Genomic DNA, 18,506 nt, shown 5'->3' with positions numbered 1-18,506 from the left:
CATTTAGATCTTTCATCCATTTGAGTTTATCTTTGTGTATGGTGCAAGAGAGTGGTCTAGTTTCATTCTTCTGCATGTGGATGTCCAATTTTCCCAGCACCATTTATTGAAGAGACTGTCTTTTTTACAGTGGATAGTCTTTCCTCCTTTGTCAAATATTAGTTCACCATAAAGTTGAGGGTCCACTTCTGGATTCTCTATTCTGTTCCATTGGTCTATGCAGACACAGCAATCTTGCATTGGTGTTTCGAAAAAGATGTGGATTGTGTGTGATGCTTTATCCACTTACATGGATTTTCAGAATGGTTGCCTTTGAAACAGTGAAAGTTATGGCTTAGAATGAACGGTAAAGGGCCTGAACGGTTTCAAGGGCCATTGCTATAAGCAGATTGTCTTTGCCTTTCTACAGAGCAGGATTTTTCTGCCCTGATGGTGGAGCTCATTCAGTATGCCATATAGTGGGCCCTGAATTGAGGGCATGATATTTTCATTCACTTCTATCTACATTTTATGAAAAATTTTAAACATGAAGTTGAAAGAATTGAACCATGTACATCCATTATCCACTACCTGAAGTCTACGATTAACATTTTCTATAATTGCTCTCTCACATTCTACCCATGTGTCCATCCCTCTATTCATCCATCAATCCAATATTTTTAGTGTATCCCAAAGAAAGTTGCATGCATCTGTACACTTCACCCTCAAAATCTATAGCATTTGTATTATTGACTACAGTTCGATATTGTTTATAGCACTTGGGGGTAGAATCCATTTAGAGCAAAATGCACAAGTCTTCACCAGACTGACAAGTTTTGACAAATAACACCAATGTGATGAAAAAAAAATCAGTTTCCCCGTGCCTTCCCTGGCAAACTTCATACCTGTCCCTGCCTCCAGGAAGCACTACTCTGATTTTTTTTTTTCATCCATCGATTAGAACAGCATATAAATAGAATCATTGTGTGCAATCATTCTTTCACTTAGCATTACGTTTTGAGCTTTTCTGTCACTCATTTCATGGATCAATAGTTCATTCTTTTTTTATTGCTGAGTAGTTATTAAACCACAGTCGTTGTTTATTTGTTCTTCTGTTGATGGACACTTGTGCTATGTACAGTTTGGAAATACTATGACTGAAACTATGAACATTCTTAGACAAGTTTTTTTAGACCTATTTCTTTTGGGTAAATATCTGAGAATAGACTTGCTGGATCATAGGATAGCTGTATGTTCAGTTTTGTAAGAAACCACCAGACTTGTTTCCAAGTGGTTATACCATTTTATACTCCAGCCGATAAGGTAAGAGTGTTCTGGTTGCTCCATAACCTCACCAAGTCCTGTAAGTCTTTTTAAATTTTAGTAATTCTGGTGAGAGTGTAGTGGTGTCTCCTTCTGATTTTAATTTGCATCTCCCTGATGACTAATGATATTAAGCATTTTTAATATCTTCTGTTCCAATCGTTGCCCATTTTTAATTGGGTTGTCCTATATCACTGAGTTATAGGAGTCTTTTTTGTATTTTGGATACCATTCTCTCTCTTTTGTTTTTAGATTTATGTTTTGTAAGTATTTTCTTCCAGTATTGCTTATTCATTTTTGGAAGGTAGATCAGGGCAGCCCCGGTGGCTCAGCGGTTTAGCACCACCTTCAGCCCAGGGCATGATCCTGGAGACCCGAGATCGAGTCCCATGTCGGGCTCCCTGCATGAAGCCTGCTTTCCCTCCGCCTGTGTCTCTGCCTCTCTCTCTCTCTCTCTCTCTCTCTCATGAATAAATAAATAATATCTTTAAAAAAAATAGTAGGGACGCCTGGGTGCCTCAGCAGTTAAGCGCCTGCCTTCAGCCCAGGGCGTGATCCTGGAGACCTGGGATTGAGTCCCGCATCAGGGCTTCCTGCCTGGAGCCTGCTTCTCTCTGTGCCTCTCTCTCTCTGTACCTTTCATGAATAAATAAATAAAATCTTTTAAAAAATGGTAGATCAATCCTTTGATGAACAGAAATTTTAAATTTTGCTGAAGTCTAATATAACAATTTTTCCTTTCATGGTTATTGCTGTGTCCCATCTAAGAAACTTTTGCTTAACTCTCAAGGTATAAAGATTTTCTCTTGTTTTTTTTTTCTATAAGTTCCATAATTTCAATCTTTATGTTAGGTTATGATCCATCTCAGTTTAATGCTTGTGTGTGGCAAGATGTAGGAGTCTGTGTTTCTTTTTATTCATTGTAGATGTCAAGTCATTCCAGCACTATTCATTGAAAAGACTGCTTTCCTCATTGTATTACCTTGGCACTCTTGTCAGAAACCAGTTGGATGTACAAGTGTGGGTGTATTTCTCAAATCTATATGCTGTTCCATGGATATATTTGTCTATACTAGTACCCCAATGTCTCAATTACTGTAGCTTTTTTTTTTTTTAAGAGAGAGCGTGCAAGCAGGGGGTGGAGGGGTAGAGGGAGAGAATCCCAAGCAGACTCCATGCCTAGCATAGAACCTGACATGGGTATCTATCCTACTACCCTGAGATCATGACCTTAGCTGAAATCAAGAGTTGGACACTTAACCGACTGAGCCACTCAGGTGCCCCTGATTACTTTAGCTTCATAGTAAGTTTTGACATCAGGTGGTGTACATCTTTCAGTTCTCTTCTTTTTCAAGATTACTTTGGATGTTTAAAATCCTTTGAATTTCCATATAGATTTAAAGATCAGATTGTTAATTTCTATCCCCCCAAAGCCTAAGAGAATTATGGCTGGGATTTTATTGAATCTATAGTTAAAATTGGGAAGAATTGACATGTTAATAATATTGATTCTTCTAATCCATGAACATGGGATGTCTTTCTATTTATATGAGACTTCCTATCTTTTGTTAAATTTGTTTCTAAGCATGTAATTTTATGCTATTGGAAATAATTTTTTCCCCAAATGATAGCTGCTATAGTGTGATTCACTTCCGTGATGAGAATATTTGGAAGCCAGCCATGCTTGGCATTATTTCCACATGAGAAGCTTCTTTTTTATTCATTCCTTCAAAGAGGCAACGGAGAGATGGAGGGGGTTCACCCTAGCCTGAGAACAGGGGGGCCAAACTACTGTTCAGGTTTGCCTTTTACTGACTCTGTGGACTTGGCCAAGAATGGTAGGAATCGCTCCCTATTTCACTCAAAATGATCAGGACATAACTCTTCATTTATTGCAGTCTTTTAAGTAATATTTATAGTGATAAAACTTTTAGCTAGGTTCATTTACACACTTGGAAATCTGATAGAAGCCTTGCATTTTCTCCTCAGAAAATGTGTGTGTGTGTGTACATGCTCACATTGTTTTATGTTCAATCTAGGATGTTCAGGCAACCTCTGAAGCCTGTCCATCAGCTGTTGGAGTCCACAAAACATCTGTTCTAAGGGGAGAGCTCAATGAGGGTGAAAGCTGACTCCCTTTACTTCTACATCTTCAGCACCCAGTCTGGTGCTTGACCTATCACAACTGCTCAGTGGATGCCCCAGCACTGCAGCATCGTGGTCTCCTGCAAAGCTAAGCACTCCTCCTAAGCAGCACTTGGAACTGTGCTCAGTTGTCCTGGAACAGCCTGGACCATCTTCCACCCAGTAAAGCCAGTGTCCAGGAGGTATCCCCTAAGAGGATACCCTGAGCCAATCACTCCAGTGGTCCAGGGGCATCCCAAGGCCCAGAGTTCCAAGAGATTGCCAAGATCGTAATGTGGCATATTTGTGTGAGGGCAAGTATGGATGAGGGCTGCTGATTCTAAATCCTATGCTCTTAGTGGAGTTTTCAAGGCAAAGAATGTATAGATTTCCAAATCTATCTAGTATTAGACCTTTCTTTCTTCCACCACTAGATACTATATCCCCATGAAGGAAACAGTAGGGAGACACTTTGGCTAGACTACCAGCTCTCCCAACAAGCCCTTGTTTTTCTGTTGCTGTCGGTGAGATCAGCCTGTCTGTTACCAGCAAGGAAGCTGCCCTAGGTGTCTTGGATGTACTCCACAGCAGCACAGTCTGGCTTAGCACCAGCCCCACACAGGAAGTCCCTCCCTCAGGGCTGCAGGTCCCAGGGTCTGATGTCCTTGATGACACTGGCATTATTTCAGGGCAACCCCTTTCTCTTCCTAAAGCCTCAGATTTATGTCATAGAAGCACATCCTGCCCTCCTCTCCAGTGATTCCCATGAGCAGCACTGGCAAGTAATGGTGACATTGTGTGTGCTCTTCTGTATTCCCAGGTGCTGAGGACATGGGCAGCAAACCGTCCACACCAGGCAGTGACCCCACAACACAATGCCCTGGGACAGAAGGCATTCATGCTGCATACAAGCAAGGAGACCCCAGCAGGGCCCGGCACCTGCTCAGAGAGGCTTGTGATGAGAGCACGTCCCAGCTGGAGAAGGTAGGGTCAATGCTGGCTCCTCCAGTCAGAGTGGGGACCTGGCTTGGATGAAGGCTATCACTCAGATTATTTCCTTCTTATCATCATAATCAAAAATGGGGATTTTTCCCCCCTCTTTCACATGTAAACTGATGGGTGCCAATCCTTTCAAGCCAACTTCTTAAACTGCCACCATCTCTATGCAAACCCTTTCACCTTCCCAGAAGACAGGGGAAGAGTAATTGAAATGTGAACAACAAAAGGCCGATCTGAAGGTTGAACATATTCTTTTACATTTCTCTTCCATGATAAAAATAGCACATGCTCAAAAAAGAAAATTTAGAAATATGTAAAAGTAGAGAGGAAAAGAACAGGAAAATAACCATATTTCTAATGCATCCAAACAGTCCCACTTGACAATTTCATTATATTTTCTCTCTGCTGATCTGTGCATATGTCGCTGTTTCTAATATAGATATAGTCAAATTGTATATATAGTTTTGCATGCTGTTTTATTACATAATATTATATTAAGCACTTTCCATATGATTATAAATTCTGTATGTGCTGCAAAGGAAGAAAGATTTTTACACTTCATTTTAATTGATAAAGCATTGAACCCAGTAGACGTCGTTAAGCTATGTACGTAATACCTAGAGCAACCACTTTAAAAACAATACAAAGGGATACACTAAAAAACACTACTGACCAATCAAAATGGAATTTCTGTTCTGTTTTTAGGATTTTATTTATTTAGGGACACCTAGATGGCTCAGCAGTTGACACCTTTAGCTCCAGGGGTGATCCACAATTCTGGGATCAAGTTCCGCATCCATCTCCCTGCAGGGGGCCTGCATCCCTCACTGCCTGTGTCTCTGCTCCTCTTTCTGTGTGTCTCTCATGAATAAATAAATAAAATCTTTTTTTAAAAAAATGAGGATCCCTGCTGAGCAGGGAGCCTGATGTGTACTCAATCCCAGTACCCTGGGATCATGACCTGAGTGGAAGGCAGATGCTTAACCGACTGAATCACCCAGGCGTCCCTCAAAATTGAATTTTTTAAATGTCTCAGAAACCACAGGAGGGCAGGGAAAAAATATCAAAGAAATGAAAAAGCAAACAGAAAACAAAACAAAAAAAATTAGCAGACTTTAGCTTTAGTATATAAATAACTATATCAGCATAAATGGCTCAAATACATAATGAGATTGCAGAGTAGATTTTAAAAACATGAGATTCTATATGCTGCTTATTAGAAACTCACTTCAGTAGGGTATATGTAGATTGAAAGTAAACGGACAGAAAAAGATATACCATGCAAACATTAATCAAAAGAAAGAAGGAGTGGCTAAATATCAGATGAAATGAAACTTCAGAGTAAAGGAAATTACCATGGACAGGGAGGATATTTCACAATGATGAAAGGATCAGTCCACCAAGAAGACATAGCAATCCTAAATGTGCATGCACCAAACAACAGAGCTACAAAATATGTTTTACAAAACTGTTATAACAGAAAAGAGAACTAGATAAATCCACAATCATAGGTAGAGAGTTTGATACCTTCTCTCAACAAGTGATAGAATAACTGGGCAGAAAATCAGCAAGGATATAGAACTTAACAACACCATCCATCAACAGAGTCGAACTGACGTTTATAAAGCATTCCACACAGCAACAGCAGAATGCACATTCTTTTTGAGTGTCCACAAAACATATCTCAAGAAAGACTGCATACCCTAGGCCATAAGATAAACCTCAGCACATTTAAAAGAATTAAAATCAGACAGAATATATTCTCCAACTTCAGTAGGATCGAATTGGAAATTTATAACAAAAAGATAATAGGAAAATCTCCAAGTACCTGGAAACTAACCACAAACTTTTAAATAATCCAAGGATCAAAGAGAAAGTCTCAAGAGAAATTTTTAAAATGCAGTTAACTGAATGAAAATGAAAATATAACATTTCAAAATTTCTGGCATGCAGCTAAACCAGTGCCAAGAGGAAAATTTATAGCACTAAATACTTACATTTAAAAAGAAGAAAATCTCAGGAGTACAAAATAAATCCAAAGCAAGTGGGAAAAAGGAAATGCTAATGAGTAAAAAATCCATGCAATTTAAACAGAGAAACAATAGAGAAAATCAGTGAACTAAAAGGCATTTTTTAAAAGATTAACAAAATTGACGAACCTCTAGCAAAACTAAGAGAGAAAAGAGAAAAATCACTAATATCAGGAAAGAAACGGAATATTAGCCCATACCCTCCAAATATCAAAAAGATTGTAAGGGAACAATATGAACAACTTTACACACATAAATTTGACAACTTAGATAAAATGGACCAATCCTGGAAAAACAGGAACTACAACTCATTCGATATAAAATACCCAATTTTAAGAACCCTTTAACTAATAAGGAAATTTAAAACCTCCTAAAAAGAAATCTACACTCATCTGGTTTCATGGGAGAATTCTACCAAATGTCTAACGAATTAATACCAACTCTACAGATACTTTCCAACATTTTGTGAGTCCAATCAATATACCTGATACCCAAACCAGACAAAAACAGTACAAAAAAGGAAAGTATAGACCAATGTCTATCATGAATATAGATTCAAAAAGCTTAACATATTACAAATGTATTTCAGCAATATATAGAAAGAGTTATATACCATGACTGAGTGAAATTTATTCTAGAGATACAAGACTGGTTCAGTACTCAATAATCAATCATACAATCCTCCATATTAATAGAATGCTATGGACTGACTATTGGTGTTCCCCCAAAAGGTATGTGTTGAATAATGTGATTGTGTTTGGAGCTGGGGTTTTTTATTCTGTCCATTTACTTCCAATCTACATATACCCTTCTGAAGTGAGTTTCTAATAAGCAGCATATAGAATCTCATGTTTTTAAAATCTACTCTGCAATCTCATTATGTATTTGAGCCATTTATGCTGATATAGTTATTTATATACTAAAGCTAAAGTCTGCTATCTAATTTTTTTGTTTTGTTTTCTGATTGCTTTTTCATTTTTCTGATTTTTTTCCCCTGCCCTCCTGTGGTTTCTGAGACATTTAAAAAATTCCATTTTGAGGGACGCCTGGGTGATTCAATCGGTTAAGCATCTGCCTTCCACTCAGGTCATGGTCTCAGGGTCATGGGATCGAGTCTCATGTCGGGCACCATGCTCAATGCAGAGTCTGCTTAAGATTCTCTCTCTCTCTGCTGCTCTCTCGCTCGTGCTCCCACTCTCTCTAATAAATAAAAAAAAAAAAGAAAATGCATAAAATAAATTATCCATAAAAGAAAAATAATTGATAAATTGGACCTCCTCAAAATTAAAAACTTTTGGGGGCATCTGGGTGGTCAGTTGGTTAAGCATCTGCCTTTGGCTCAGGTCATGTTCCTGGGGTCCTGGGATCAAGCCCCACATTGGGTTCCCGACTCAGTGGGAAGCCTGCTTCTCCCTTTTCCCCCTGCTTGTGCTCACGCTTTCTCTCCCAAGTAGCATAAAATCTTTTTTAAAAATTAAAAATTTTTGCTTTGAGAATGACTCTGTTAAGAGAGTGAAGAGACAAGCTACAGATTTGGAGAAAATATTTGTAAATCATCTATCTGACAAAGAGCTCATATCTCGTTCGTACATAAATATCTCCCAACATTCGACATTAAGAAGCAAACAGTCCAATTAAATAATGTGCAAAACAGATGAGGAAACATTTTGTTGAGAAGTACAAATGGCCAGTAAGTGCATGAAAAGACTTACTGATTGTTCAACATCTTTCGCCAGTAGGGAAATGCAAATTAAGACCATGATGATGGATGCCAGGGTGGCTCAGCAGTTTAGCGCCTGCCTTCAGCCCAGGGCATGATCCTAGAGTCCCGAAATCGAGTCCCACTTTGGGCTCCCTGCATGGAGCCTGCATGGAATCTGTGTCTCTGCCTCTCTCTTTCTCTCTCTGTGTCTCTCATGAATAAATAAATAAAATAGTTTTAAAAAAAGACCATGATGAAATATCACTGCACATCTATAAGGATGGCTAAATTTTTTTTTTAATGTGACAACATCAAATTCTGATGAGGGTGTAGAGAAACTATCTCTCAGACATCATTATGAGAATATAGGATGGAACAACCATTCTGGAAAATAGTTTGGCAGTTTCTTAAAAAACAAACAAACAAAAAAAAAAAAAAAAAAACACTTACATTATGACCTAGCATGTGCACTCCTGAGCCTAGTTTAGCCAAGAGAAATGAAAACTTACATGCACACAGGAGTCTGTGCATGATTGTTCATATCAGCTTTACTTGTAATAGGAACTGGACACAGCACAAAACTCTTAACACATGAATGGTTGAACATACAATGGAATATAATGTAGATAGAAACTGTAAATATATAAAATATGTAACGTACCATACATATAATATAAATATAATTCAAAGCATTATAAAGAAATTGAGAAAGAGGAACCCTCTTACACTGTTAGTGGGAATGAAAGCTGATGCAGCCACTCTGGAAAGCAGTATGGAAGTTCCTCAAAAAGTTAAAAATAGAGCTTCTCTACCACCTAGCCACTGCACTACTAGGTATTTACCCAAGGATACAAATGTACTGATCCAAAGGGGCACCTACACCCCAATGTTCATAGCAGCAATGTCCACAATAGCCAAACTATGGAAAGAGACCAGATGCCCATCAATAGATTAATGTATGGGCAGCCCAGGTGGCTCAGCGGTTTAGCACTGCCTTCAGCCCAGGGCATGATCCTGGAGACCCGGGATCAAGTCCCATGTCAGGCTCCCTGCATGGAGCCTGCTTCTCCCTCTGCCTGTGTCTCTGCCTCTCTCTCCCTCTCTGTGTCTCTCATGAATAAATAAATAAAATGTTTTTTAAAAATAGATGAATGTATAAAGAAGATGTGGTGTGTATAGATATAGATATATATAAATAGTGGACTATTAGCCATCAAAAAAATGAAATCTTGCCATTTGCAAGACATGGATGGAACTAGAGAGTATTATGCTAAGTCAATCAGAGAACGACAATTATTATGTGATCTCAGTTATACGTAGAAGTTAAGAAACAAAACAAAGGATCATAGGGGAAGGGAGGGAAAAATAAGACAATATGAAAACAGAGAGGGAGACAAATCATAAAAGACTCTTAATAATAGGAAACAAACTGAGGGTTGCTGGAGGGAGGAGATGGGGGGATGGGGTAACTGGGTGAGAGACATTAAGGAGGTCACATGATATAATGAGCACTAGGTGTTATATAAGACTGGTGAATCATTGAATGCTACCTCTGAAACTAATAAAACCTATATATTAATTAATTGAATTTAAATAAAATAAAGAAATTCTTTGAAATATGCAACCACTCAGATTACTCTCAGAGGTTGAGCAGGAAATTAAAAAAAAAAAAACTCAAAGGATCACATTCTGTATGATTCCATTTGTATAACAACATTCTCAAAATGGTGAAATTATAGAGATGGAAGAGAGGTCCGAAATTTGGGGATGGAGGGCAGTAGAGTGAGAGTGACTATAAAAGGAAGGGCTCAAAAGAGATTGATCTCAAAATGGATTAGTTCTGCATCTTGATCATGGTAGTGATCACACAAATGTATACCTGTGACCAATGGCAGAATGATATACCCACATTGTACTAATGTCAAATTACTGTTTTTGATCTTGAACTACAATTGTGTAAGTTGTCACCATTGGGGGAAATGGAGTTACAGAAACATAGATGCCCCTCAAGACTATCTTTGCAAGTTCCTATGAATCTCTATTTCAGGACAAAAAGTAAAAAAAATAAAATTAAGTTAAAAATAAGTGAAGTATAGTTCCACTTTAATAATATATAAAAACTGGCGAAAACATATCTCTGGTGTTAGAAGTCAGGATAGAGGTTATTCCAGTAGGACAGTGACAAGAAGGGGGCAGAAAGGAGACTTCTGGGCACAGATAATATTCTTGCATTTTGTGGTCTGAGTGTCCATTACATGAATGTGTCACTTTGTAACAACTCATGAAACTGAACACACAATCTGTGCTCTTTCCTGTAGAGTTCTTATATGCCAATGAAAGTTGTAATGAATGAAGTGACAAAGCATTTGGTTTCACATGGGATTACCCATGTGCTCATATGGATGAACATGTTCTGGAAGGCTGCATCGGAGCAGTTTCCTTTGCAAAAGGGTGTTAGGAAGGGAGGCCTCCTTTTTGTTTTATACTTTTCTATGCTATCTCAATTAAAATAAATACATGCTTTTGAGCCTCTGGGCTGTCTTTAGCTAGAGTGCCACCTCTCTGGTTCCTCCTGGCCTCCGGGCTGGCTCCTGTGACATCACCACTTTGTGAGGATGGGGCTTTTAAGCCTCTTGCCCACTAGAGTCTAGACAGATGTTGGTTGTGTGCAGTGAATCATTTAATCAATCCCTGTGGCTTTTCTCCCTAATGCAAGTGCTTTCCTGGAATGGCAGGCCTAGTGGGTTTTTCTCTTCTGGTCATACTGAATGCATACCTCACATCACCAGCTCATTCACTCCACTTACACAACCCGGCCTCCCTCCAAGCCCCACATCTCATGGGAAGTCTTGGACAGAATGGAGAAAACATAGGCTTTGGAGCTAGACCCCAGTTCAAATCCTGGGTGGTTGTGCAGACTGTATAAACTCCCTCCCTGTGGGTAAGCCTTCATTTCCTCACCCACGAGATGGAAATACAGTGTGAAAATAAAGGAAACCTCATTTAAAATGGGGTCTGGATGACCTGAAGGAGGAGTTGTCATGTACTACCAGTCACCTTAAGAAGCAAACCTTGCATTCCCCAGAGAGAGAAAGCTTACTTTCCATTCCCCAGCAGGAAGAAGGAAGAATTTCTCCTTGCCCCGTAACAGCCCACCCAATGGGAACTCAGTAAAATACCCTCCTAGGTTCCTCCTTTCCCTTATGAAAACAAGCCCCTCTATTCTGTTCTCCAGCCTCGCCTATGGTTCACCATAGTTTCCTTATTCTGATTACAATTCCTCTGCTATTCCCAAATAAACTCATTTTGCTGGTAAAATAACTGGCTCTTTTCTTTTTTTTTTTTAAATCAATAACATATACAGACTTAAGACTTAAAACTGCTATGAGGTTTAAGTGTGACCATATAAATAAATTGTTCCATGCAGCATCTGGCACATGATAAGAGCTTAATATATCAGTTCTCATCCCTGGGATCCTGCTGACCCATCCCTACCCGTCTCACCCTAAAGTGACTCCTAATACACTTGTTTTCTAACCTATTCAGCAAGCAAGCTAAGCTTACTTATGGCTATTTTATGCAGATTCCGGACTCAAACTTAACGGTTTCATCCCTGCAGTCAAATTCTGTACATGTCAATCCAGCACTTCTTTTGTGGACTTAGGAACTCCATGAAAAGCCAGGGCCATTTGTACAATCCTTGAGAGCTATTTCCTATCTGTGTAATCTTGAGCAAGTCACAACACCCCTCTGAACCTCCATGTACTTGTCCACATATTAATATACTGCTTCAGATGGGGATATTCCCATTATTCCCATCCTCATGAAGCTAATGGTGAAGAGCTGTGCTGTCCCAAAGAAATAGAATGGGAGCCACATTTATATCAAATGGTCTGGCAGTCACATTCAAGAAGCAAATAGAAACAGATATTAATATATTTTATTTGATGAATATATTAAAGATCATTTCAACATGTAATCCATATAAAATGATTGACGAGATAGATACATTTTTGCACTAAATCTTTAAAATTGCATGTTATTTGACACTTTGAGCCCTTCTTGCTTTGAATGAGCCTAATTTCAAGTCCTCGGCAGCCACACATGACCCATGGTGCCATCCCAGACAGCACACCTCCAGCCTTGCCCGAGGACTGAGTGAAGCATTTAGAGTTTCCTCTCCTGGCAGTTCCTAAGGGCACTCATCTCACTGAAGTCCTGTCCCTGCTCTGTGTTGACCAGGGCCGGCTTCTGAGCATCTCAGCGGCCTACGGCGATCTGGAGACCGTCCGATACCTTCTCACCGAGAGACGGGTGGAACTGCCCACGGAGCCCACCGATGACAATCCAGCCGTGGTGGCAGCACATTTTGGGCATACTGATGTAGTGCAGGAATTGCTGGAGTCTTTGCCAGGTAAATCCCAGGGCATGAGCTTCTTGCCTACCTCTCAGAAATCACCTCTTCTTGGGAAAAAGATAGGCATGGTGGGGGCGGGGGGAGTTCCCCTCAAAATGCTTGTTTCTTCACACTTTCACCAAGCAGGAGAACCAGAGATCTGGGGCATCAGACTGACAATCCAGAGTAAAGACTACCTGCTAATGACTGTGCCACATCCCACACTCATTCCCCTTAGCTCAGGAGGTAAATTCTCTCACACTGTATTTGATAAAGATTTTGGATCTCTGCCCCCTTTTCATTTTTTTAAAATATTTTATTTATTTATCTGACAGAGAACACAAACAAGAGCAGCAGGCAGAGGGAGAGGAAGAAGCAGGCTCCCCACTGAGCAGGGAGCCCGATGTGAGGATTGACCCCAGGACCCTGGGATCACCACCTGAGCTGAAGGCAGACACTTAACCAACTGAGCCACGCAGGCACCCCCTCTGTCCCTTTTTTAAAAAATTTAATAGATTTTATCCTTTGGCAGTTTTAGATTTTCAGAAATGTTGATGTGAAAGTACAGAACATCCCCATATACCTACCCCCCAAAAGTTCCTCCATTGTTGACATTCTGTGTCAGTGTCATCAGTTTGTCACAATTGAGGAACTCTTACTGACATATCCTTAGTAACCAGAGTGTAGAGTTTCCATTAGGGGTCACTCTTTGTGTTTGTATATTCTATGGGTTTTGACAAATGTATAATATGTATCCACTATTAGGGTACAATAATGAACAGTTTCACTGACCTCAGAGTCCTCTGGGCTCCACCCAGTCATCCCTCCCTCCCCCAACCCCCCTGGCAACCACTGATCTTTTTACTGTCTCTGTGTTTTGACTTTTACAGAATGGTCATATAGTTGAGCTCGCACATTTTGTAGCCTTTTTAGATTAACTTCCTTTGCCTGATGGTATGCTTTTAAATTTCCTCCATGCCTTTCCATGGCTTGGTAGTCCATTTCTTCATATCCCTGAATAATATCCCACTGTCTGGATGTAGCGTGCTATGTGGTGTTTCTAGTAACATGTAATTTTTTTTTTTTTTTTGGCTGATAGACTCAAGGTGTCCTGTTGTCTTTTAATTTCCTGTGGTGGCCTTGAATGTCCAGGAAGGCATGCCTACAGCTATAGGCCAAGACATTACCTTACCTATAGGCCAAGACATCCCTTAGCCTTTGGGAGTTAGGGTTTCGGTTTGGGAGTGAGGCCAGCTTCATGGGCGTGCAACGGTGTGGGCCCTGCACTCAGAAGGCCCATGCTTGGTTTAACACTCTGCAGTCACCATCTTGAAATCTTTGATAATTTTTAAACAAGGGGCTCAGCTTTGTGTTTTGCATTTCCACAGATTATGGAACCGTCCTGTCAGGGAATTTGTCCAAGAGTGTGCTTTGAGTAGATTTGTGCTCAGACTTGTAACCCCTTCATGTGTCTGGAGGGAGAATGAGGTTAAGGGTAGGAATCAGGATCATGTCGTGGTCCACAGGTGGAGATTGGGTCCAGCGAGACGTAGGAAGACAAAGAGGAGCCTGGGCACCCCAGAGGGCAGACTCCCTCTCTTCAGGGATCCCCATGATTAGCTCTGTCATCACCCCAAAGCATCTACACCAGCTGGCTCACAACCTAATGGTGCAGTTTGCATTTCCAGAGCATTCACCGTATGAGTCTCTCACTACTGCATTGCCAGGCATTCTGCAGAACTTGAGAGACCTGGAGACTTTTTTAAAAGGTGATCCCAGATCTTTCATAGCTCCTGGGTAAGCAGAAGAAATCGAAACAGAAAGGAGTAATTCCATGCAGTGTCCCCATGCTGAGGTTGAAGTAATTACACAGCGGTCTGGGAGCACACATAGAGAATGGTCTTGTCTGGGTGCAGGACAGGGTCTTCATAAGGAGCTGACATCTGAGCTGGGTTTTGCAGGGTGAGTAGGAGTTTACTTGGCAGACAAGAGAGGGAAGCACTGAGATGGTCCACTTTTGCAGAGCAGGGAGCTTGGCTGGATCTGAGGATGGTTTTCAGCTTCCTTGGAGCATCCTATCTTCAACCCAACTAGGGACAGAGTTTCTGAGACCAAAGGAGTCTAAAGCATTGTTCTGGACGCTGCAGGAAGTACAGAGATGGGCAAAACAGTGGGTGTCCCTGTGAATTTCCAAGCCGGAGGGGAAGGCAGCCACTATCAGGAGTCTGTCGGTAAGACCAGAAGACACACAAAGATACAGCCAGAGAACAAGGGAGGGTTTGAGAAGAGGAAAGATGAGAGGCTCATGGGGGTAGGTACATCATTGTATAGTTATAGATATCATTTGAAATATATCATTACATCATGCCTCGTCTCTGTAGCCGAGCAGAGGTGGAGCAGAGAAGGAAGAGGAAGGCTGGAGACTCTAATGGGGCTCTTTTGGAGTATCCTTGAATTTGGGCCTCAGAAAATACATGTAGGGGGCTGCCTGGGTGTCTCAGTCAGTTAGGTGCCTGCCTTCTGCTCAGATCATGATCTTAGGATCCTGGGATCCAGTCCTGCATCAGGCTCCCTGCTCAGCGGGAGTCTGCTTGCTCCTCTTTCTCTACCCCTCCTCCTTGTTCATTCTCTTTCTTTCTCTCTCTCTCTCAAATAAAATAAAATCTTTAAAAAGAAAAGAAAATACGAGCAAGGCTTTCATACGGTTAAAAGAGCACCCTTTGGTTTCAAGTGTTTAAATCCTTTAGCTTTGCAGGGTTTAAGTTTTGACTTTGCCATTTACCAACTGCAGGACTTTTGGGAAGTCCCCAAACCTCTCTGAGTTTTGATGTCCTCATACTAAAATCATGGCTATGAAATATAGCCTATTACAGCCTCCTCAAATGGGTGTACAGCCATCCTCAACAGAAGGTAGCAGCATGAGGACTTGATCTCTCTTCTCTAGATATCGTTGCAGTAAGCGCGTTGGGGATCCCTGGTTAATAATCAGGGATCCTGATTGCCTACCACCTCCTTGAAGTTGTTAATCCTAGTTATCAGAGGGAGAAGAAGGGACATTTATTTAGCATCTGCTACAGCCCAGGCAGTGCGCCACGTGCCCTCTCTGCTGGATTTTCATTTCCTCCATCCCGACCTCACCCCTGTTTCCTGGTCAGTTTCCTATCATGAAGAGGAGGGCCACTCTCTCCATGCTTGGAAGCACTTTGTTCCTAAGGACTCTCAGCCTCTGGAAATGAGACAATGTGATGATGCAATTGGGAAGTGTCAGTGTGGAGGATGAGATCATTTTTCCATGGCCTCTACATCCAAAAGAGATTGCATTTCTTTGAACTTGCAGATACTGTAATATTTCAGCCTACACTGTCCCTGCTCATTCAGTGTGCTCACTGTTATTTCCTCCTTGAATTAAGTTGGTGGTTGTTGTAGGGAGTAACTCTCAAAGCTTTAGGCTGGACAGTTAGATCTGTTTCTTTCATCAAAGCCTATTTTCTTTCATTTTTGAAAGTAATATATGTATTTACAGATCATTTAGAAATGCAGAAAAGTGTTAGTATGCTAAAAACATAATGACAAATAATGAGTTAGAACATATAAAGCCAGGTACTTGACATACATAATGTCATGCAATCCTCACATTACACTTGGGAGGATGAGTGTTTTCATTCCCATTTTACCAATAGGTAAACTGAGTCAGGGAGAAGTTAAGAAATTTGTTTAAGATGACACCACTAAGGGGTGCCTGGGTGGCTTAGTCGGTTAAGTGTCTGCCTTCCACTCAGGTCATGATCCCAGGGTCCTGGGATCGAGCCCTGCATCGGACTCCCTGCTCAGTGAGGACCCTGCTTCTCCCTCTCTGTCTGCAGCTCCCCCTGCTCGTGCTCACTCTTAAAATCTTAAAAAAATAATAAAATAAAAGATTACACAGCTAAACTATTTTAACCCAAAGCGACTTGTCTTCAAAGCCCATGTCTCTGTATGTATTGATACTCTGGGGAGGAGGTCAGGGCTAGGGATAGGGAGAGAGGTGAGGTACATGGTCACAATCCCACCACCCAGAGATAATACTGCAACATTGGGGTGGTACATTTGGTCTTCTTTCCACACATACATTTTTTAATTCAGTTACAATCATACCATATATAGTGTTTTGAATGCTTTTTCCTCACTTGGCATTATGTGATGAGCAAGTGAGTTTATAATGATGTGGGAATATGCAATCCATGAGAACTATTCCAGAAAACACTACCAACTTGACAAAAGGGACTTTCAGCTGGAAACAGGACAGCTCGATTTATCAATGGCCCGAGGGGAGATCAGAGTGGTTACAACCAAAACCCTTCAATGGTACTTTCCCTTTGCCCTGTCATCTCCTGCTAGGTCCCTGCAGCCCCCAGCGCCTGCTGAATTGGATGCTGGCTTTGGCTTGCCAACAGGGGCACCTGGGGCTGGTGAAGCTCCTCGTCCTGACACACGGGGCTGACCCAGAAAGCTATGCAGTCAGGAAGAACGAGTTTCCTGTCATTGTGCGCTTACCCCTCTATGCGGCCATCAAGTCAGGTGAGTCCCCCAGTCAATCCTATCCATGGGAACCCTTGCAGGTTTGAGACGTGGGATGGTGTCTTCCCCCTCACCTCTAGCTCTTGAAGTGCCTCTGTGGAAACATTTGCAAAGCCCATTATTTGCCTCTTTTTCAAAATGTCTGCACCTTCCCTCATTTGCCCCATTCACCTCTTGCAAGGGTATCTCAATGACAGGGACAAACTGTGGCAGATGGAACCATAGTAGGAGGCACTCCACAGGACAGAGGCCCACAGAAAGCCACTCACTAACAGGAACTTGACACCTCAAGAGAAGTGATAGAGAAGTTCCACCACACAACTACCCTTTTCATTCCCATCTCCCATACTAGCGTCTGCCATTTTGGACAGTTCTGACACACTCTACATCTGGATGCCATTTCCTGTCCTTTAGGAAACGAAGACATCGCCATATTCCTGCTGAGACATGGGGCTTTCTTCTGTTCCTACATCTTACTGGACAGCCCTGACCCCAGCAAACATCTCCTCAGGAAGTATTTCATCGAAGCTAGTGCCTTGGCCAGCAGTTGTCCAGGAAAAATGGTGAGTAGTCACTGCCTGTGGATGAATGCATAAAGAACAGGTGGTACACGTATACGATGGAATATTTTTCCATCACAAGCAAGGAAAACATCCTGCCATTTTCAACAACATAGACAGACTTTAAGGGCACTGTGCTGAACAAAATGAATCAGACACAGAAAGACAAATACTTATAAGATCTCACTTCTATGTGGAATCAGAAAAAAACAAACTCAGAAACAGAGTAGATGATTTGCCAGGGGCTGGAGGGTACAGAAAATGGGGAGATGTTGGTCATAGGGTACAGGCTTCAGTTACAAGATGAATAAGTTCTGGAGATCTAACATACAGCTCTGTGATTATAATTAATAATACTGTACTATATACTTGAAAGCTGTGCTGTGAAAAGAGTTCGTCTTAAGTGTTCTCACCACAGGGAAAAAAAAAGTGGTAACTGGATAACATCATACAGGTGTTAGCTAACACCATTTGCATTTCCCCTAATGTGTGTTGCCTGTTACTGTTTGTTGATTATTTTCCTGAAGGGTTGGTCATCTCTTATCATTTTGGACGGTCTTTTTGTATATCACATATTAAACCTCCTTTTATCATACATGGTACCAGTATTTCCCCCAATCCCTTTTTTTTCTTCTGTCTGTTATCTTTGTGATAATGAGGATATGAGAATATGTAATCAAATATATTTTTCATTAATGGCATCTGGGTTATATGAGAAGGTCATTTCCCCCTCAATTTTATATAAATATTCTCCTCCTGAGGTATCTCATAATATTTTTAATTATTTTGGTTTTTACATTTGAAGCCTCAGTTTTTCTGAAAAACATATTTATTTG

The 18,506-nt window shown here is 40.9% G+C and overlaps 1 protein-coding gene across 4 annotated transcripts in view; it reads left to right on the top strand.

Annotated features, from left to right (window-relative positions):
- Positions 1-18,506, top strand: part of LRRK1 (leucine rich repeat kinase 1) — a 118,994-nt gene that overhangs the window by 32,386 nt on the left and 68,102 nt on the right. For all 4 annotated transcript variants that reach the window (XM_026001863.2, XM_072737117.1, XM_072737118.1 and 1 more), the window contains exons 2-5: positions 4,247-4,410; positions 12,400-12,571; positions 16,931-17,110; positions 17,525-17,673. In XM_026001863.2, the coding sequence (XP_025857648.1) occupies positions 4,247-4,410; positions 12,400-12,571; positions 16,931-17,110; positions 17,525-17,673 (665 nt within the window). The remainder of the gene's footprint in view (positions 1-4,246; positions 4,411-12,399; positions 12,572-16,930; positions 17,111-17,524; positions 17,674-18,506) is intronic.

The sequence above is a fragment of the Vulpes vulpes genome, chromosome 14, assembly GCF_048418805.1.
Source record: "Vulpes vulpes isolate BD-2025 chromosome 14, VulVul3, whole genome shotgun sequence".
Taxonomy (NCBI): domain Eukaryota; kingdom Metazoa; phylum Chordata; class Mammalia; order Carnivora; family Canidae; genus Vulpes; species Vulpes vulpes.
The sequence above is the reverse complement of the archived record's forward strand: the minus strand, read 5'-3'. Positions and strand labels throughout refer to the sequence as shown.